At 59.8% G+C, this 5,291-nt stretch overlaps 1 protein-coding gene across 1 annotated transcript; it reads left to right on the plus strand.

The window, feature by feature from the left end:
* Positions 1-319: 319 nt before the first annotated feature.
* RNF225 (ring finger protein 225) lies at positions 320-2,100 on the plus strand. The gene is made up of 2 exons (XM_019505069.1): positions 320-403; positions 843-2,100. Exon 2 carries the CDS (start codon positions 1,011-1,013, stop codon positions 1,782-1,784), a length of 774 nt encoding a protein of 257 aa, XP_019360614.1. The 5' UTR covers positions 320-403; positions 843-1,010; the 3' UTR covers positions 1,785-2,100.
* Positions 2,101-5,291: the final 3,191 nt, after the last annotated feature.

The following is a 5,291-nucleotide window of genomic DNA, read 5'->3' on the forward strand; positions in this document are numbered from 1 at the left end:
TGGGCTGGGGGAGTGCAGTAGGGGGTGTTCACTGAAAGGGGCAAAGGGTTAATGCTGGTGGAGCGAGGTGCTAGTTGCATTCCTGGCACAGTGGCTTCAGGCAGGGAATGCAGTGGCACCGGCTTGTCCCTGCAGCCTGCCCAGGCCCACATGAGGAGGGTGGAGCTGCAGGCGTGACGAAAGGAAACGTTCTCTGCAGGGGACGGATTCCAGGGCTGGGGAGTGGCAGGACCGGCTGCACCTGGTGCCAGGTGGAGCAGAGCTGGCATACGGGACGCAGCTTCCCCAGTGCTCTGGGGAGAGCCAAAGGCAAGGGGAAGGGACCCAGGGCTGGGGACACACGGAGAGCCAGTGTCCCAGCTCTGCGCCCTCCCAGAGCCCACGGACCACAGCCAGCAAGCAGGTGAGGCTGATGGGCCAGGGACTTTGCTGAGGCAGGGGAGCCCCAGGCTGGGAGAGCAAGGGCAGTGGGGCAGGGGTGAGGGCCACTGGCAGAGCTGTGAAGGGGGCAGCCTAGTCCTGGGGTCCTGGGCGCGGGGAGCAGAGGCCAGGCTTGGGTGTGGGCTCTAGCAGCGAGGTGCAGCGAGGTGCTGTGGGGACATGTTCTCTCTTTCCCAGTCCTGGTGTGGAGCGTGGGCAGCCAATCGCTCCATGCTGATGCTGCATACACAGCTGATGGGGCTGTATTGGGGTGACTCTAGAGGAACCAGGCAATGGCTGATAGCCCCAACCCCCACCCCCATATAATCTGGGGTGCTGGAGGCGTCTCCCAGCTGGGACGATGACGCCAGGCTCCTTAGGCTCCTTATCACTGCTGGGTAAATATTGTCCTTTCTCCCTAGCTTCTCCAGATACGCTGGTGCAGGCCTGGCCCAGCAGCAGCTGGGGGAGAGGGCACTGGGAGGTGGCAGCTATCCCACACTGCCTGCACCCTCCCAGACTGTAGTGTGTGTGGTGCCCCCACCCCACAAGTCCCATTTCTGCCCGACGTGAAGGAGACAGCCCCGGGCATGGCAGAGGAGAGGCCAGGTGCCATGCAGGCACCAGAGGACCAGGAGCAGCGATGGCCTGACTTGCAGGGGGCTGGAGGGCCTGAGGAGGAACAAGAGGAGGAGGAGACACCCCTGGACTGCATCATCTGCTTCACGCCCTATGACCGGCTGTTCAAGGTGCCCAAGGCCCTGGGCTGTGGGCATGCCTTCTGCCTGGAGTGCCTGGCACGCATCAACGTCTCCTCTGAGGAGGTCAATGCTGTGAGCTGCCCCGTGTGCCGGGAGCTCACACGCCTACCCCGTCGCAAAGGGCTGCCTGGCCTGCCCACCCGCTACGACCTGCTGGAGCAGCTGCCCCCCCTGCCTGGTGCCCCCAAGGGCTCCGTCCACTTCAGCCGCCGCAAGGGACTGCTCTACATGCTAGGGGGGAATGGAGGCAGCAACCAGGGCTGGGCCTGGGGCCGGGCACCGGCACTGCCCAAGCCAGGCAGCACCCTTAACACCATCAGCCTGAGTGTGGATGTAGGGCGTCCGGAGCCCCGGGTCGCGGGCCGTAGCCTGCAGAGGCTGAGCATCACCAGCTGGCCCTTCTGTGTGGCCGTAGCCGTGGCCATAGTGGTGACAGTGGGGCTCATAGCCTGCGGCATTTACATCTTCTTCTGGCTGCCAGGTGTGTACAACATGGCAGGGCCGCGCCCAGGACTCAGCAACTTCACCTGGCCCCTGCCCTCAAGGCCCACGATCAACAGCACACTCACCAACCACACCCTAGCCCCCCCCACCAGGCACTGATGCCCATGGGCTGGGCTGGGATGAAGGCCACTTCCCTGCTGTGCCCCTCCTAGCACCAGCCCCTGGACTGCCCTGTCCCTGCCCTGCCTGGGCTGATGCCTGACAAGAGGAGCAGCTGCCAGGACCTGGACATGACTGTGGGTCTGTGACTGTGACATCCCTGATCACTGCCAGAGAACTGACTTGAGGGGAGGGGGGGAGACCACCCCCTGCACCAGCCCCTTCAGACCCCATCTCCTGGGAACATACATGTGACCCCTCTTCTCCTGTTCCTCTGCTTCCACCTGCATTAAATGACTTGTGTTTTGCGTGTCGATGATGTTCTGACAGGCCTCGAACTACCCAAGGGGAAAAGAATGATCCTGAGAGCGGAGCGGGGACTAGTGGGGGGCACTTCTGGTTCCCAGGTCTCCTGCTCACTTCCCAGATCTAGGGATAGAAGCCAGGAGTCCTGGCTCTCAGATCATCCTTCCCATATACCCTGGACCCCACGTCCCAGCCAGATCTGGGGCTAGATCCCAGGAGACCAGGCTCCCAGCCCCACTGCTCTGACCTGCTCTGTCAGCCCCTCTAACCCCTTCTCCCTCGCCTATTGCAAGAGCTGTGATGGGGGAGCTCAGCCCGGGGCCTGTGTAAGATCCCCCCATCCCAGGAAGAAGAGGTCCGCCGAGCTGGCTGGCCCAGTAGGAGCAGCCATGTCTGGTATGGGAGGCTCTGGTAGCCCTAGCCCCAGCTCACCTCAGCACAGCCCCAGAGCTCAGCCTGCTAATGCTGGCCAGAGCCTGTGCACACTCTGGTCTTAGGGAGGTGGCTAGGAAGGGAAGGCCGGGGTTGGCACATGGGCCCAGGGATGTGCAGGACCCCTGGGTTCAGTCCCCAGCTCTGGGAAGGGAGCAGGGTCTGATGAGTTGGAGCAGGGGGTTGAGATCCAGGACTCTTGCGTTCCCTCCCCTGTTCTCAGTGCAGTGGGGAGGGTGGTACAGAGGAGGCTGGCTCAGACTGTGTTGTGCAGAGGCTTTTGTCACCCCACAGCTGCAGGCCCCTGGTTCCTGCAGTGAGGACCCTGGCATCTGCTCCCACTCTTAGGCACACAGTCCATCTGGGCAGCCGTGGTACCTCCAGCAGGGGCAGGCAGTGCTGTGCGGCAAGGGATGATATGGAACGTCCCTGTCCCCACATCCCCCCTAGCCACAGCACTGCCTGCCCCTACTGGAAGTACCAGCCTGACCTGAGAGCAGCCCAGAGCCAGCCCCAGCCCTCAGCCTCCACACGGCTGGCCTGGGGATGGGGAGGAGGTTGTGCAATCTGACTTTTGGGGGGCCGTAATGGTGGATGCTGCATAAGCTTCTCCCCATCCCAGCCATCTGGAGGGCTGTGGTGCAGTGGTTTGCCTCCACAGAGACTTGTGGCTTCAGTGTGATGGGGAGGGATGGGTGAATGGGTAGACTGGTCACGTTGTGACCATGGAGGAACGCAAGGAGAGGACGGGGGTTCTTGGGGCTATATAGACAGACAGAAATGGCAAGAAGCCTGGATGTGGTGGTGGGTGACTGGACAGACAGACAACAGGACAGTTGGATGTAGGGAGGAATCTGAGGCAAACACCAGAATGGGAGCTCATGTCTCCTATACACTCCCTCTCAGCTCAGGGTTGTAGCAGCACCTTGTGTGCTCAGCACGCAGGGCCGGCCTGTCCCATCCTGCAGAACCTGCTGCGGCAGGGGGCCTGCAGACAAGGTGCCGTGCCCCACTCGTCCCCCACCACCTGTGGCATTTTAAAGGGCTTGATGCAGGCAGGAAGCCCCTTCCTGGCCAAGCAAGGGAGGAGTTCCCGGCTCCGCTCCCGCCTGGGCCCCAGCTCCGGCTCTGGCCCTGGGGAGGGAACCCAGGCATCCCCAGCACATGCTGCCCCCACCATGCCCCCCCCAGTGCAGCCCATGTGCACACAGCCCAGCCCCAACTATTTGATTTCAGTGAGTGTATACTGCAATTTTGATTTTTTGTTGGATCAGGGGCCCCCAAAAATTGTGGGCCAGCCCTGTAAGCATGTGTGCATGAGATGCTGTACATGCAGTAGGTACATGCTGTGTTGACTTCATGTGTAACATTGTCCATGCAGCAGCTGTCTGGGGTAGGAGCAGGACACTATTCCTCCTGTATGTGGCTGTGGCAGCTGTGTGTGTGTGCAAGGGGCAGTTGCCTTGATGCTGTATGTGTGGGGGCTGCACAGCAAGGTGGTTGTTTGGGTGTCTATGCATGCATGTATACCTGCGTGTAAATGCACGGACCTTGTCATGCACGATGCGCTCACCCCTGGTGGATTTGTGTGCTGTGTCCGTTATGGGGCTGTGTGATGCTGTGCGGGCAGTGTCTGTGTGGGAATGGGGCTGATGCTTGCCTGGGGCAACCATATGGACCATGGTGTTTGAGTTTGTGTGTACCTTGTTGGCATGCAGCGTGCATCTGCCATCAAGGTGCACAGTGCCAGTTGTGCTTTTGGGGCAGCACAGGCACGGGGTCTTTGCAAGTGTTGGGGAGGGATAATGGAGTTGCATGTACGAGCAAGCCACTGAAGTGGCTCCACAACTGGCCTCATTTCCTCAGGAATGTTGTGACCTCCCAGGAAATTCAGGGCTCACTGCACCCTGATGCACTGGGCTGTTGGTCCATGAGAGAGACAGCACCTGCTCCATCAGGTGCTACACTTATGTACAGGTTTGTGTGCCTTATGCCTCAGCTCCTGTCACAGTCCATGTGTTGCACGCAGCCTGTGCTCTTATTATCATGCTGTTATTGGCCAAGCCAACGCCCAGCAGAAGACTGGTTCCTGATTTCAGGTGAGTTATCTGAGTAGCAAAGGGAACTGCAGGGGTAAGGGTCCCCATTCTACTAGGCCAGGGCATGCACTGAACACAGAGCCTCTGGGGTACACCCAGGCCTGGTCCATGAGGAAACTTATCCAGGGAGCCCCCATGCTGCTGCTACATCTAGCAGAAGAGGAGGGCTGAGGTCATGTGTATCAGGACAATTTAGGACCTGCTGCGCTAGCCCCACTGTGGAACTAGCTGTACCCTTCGGGGCCCAATTCACTCACCCCAGGACCTGAGCCTAGTCACTAGTGCAGGGTGTTGGGTGGGGGAAAAGTAGTGCAGTGAAGAGGCTACTGTCAATGTAGACAGTGTGATCCTTCATCAAGGGGTAGCATGTCCCCTCTGATGGTCCACTCCAGGTCTTTGTAGCTGTTCCTACTGGTAACGTGACATGATTGTTTTCTGTAAGCCAGGGTGTGGATAAGCACCCTAGGTCCAATTGTGCTACACAGGCCAACTATGCTGAGTCACCCGCTTATTCTGCCTGCAGTTCCTCCATGGTAGGGGTGAGCAGCTGAGGCCAGTGTGATCCAGTTGTCTCTCTCTCAGGGTGGGGCATCACCCTGGCTCTGTGCTCCAGAGCAGAGGTAGGCAAAAGGAACAAGAGTATTTCGCATATGAACAACATGACTGCACA

This window comes from Gavialis gangeticus, unplaced genomic scaffold (assembly GCF_001723915.1).
Source record: "Gavialis gangeticus isolate Ggan-Ray unplaced genomic scaffold, GavGan_comp1, whole genome shotgun sequence".
Classification (NCBI taxonomy): Eukaryota; Metazoa; Chordata; order Crocodylia; family Gavialidae; genus Gavialis; species Gavialis gangeticus.

Coding starts and splice junctions, on each gene's coding strand:
- RNF225 (XM_019505069.1), top strand. CDS start 1,011: ATGGCAGAGGAGAGGCCAGGTGCCATGCAGGCACCAGAGGACCAGGAG.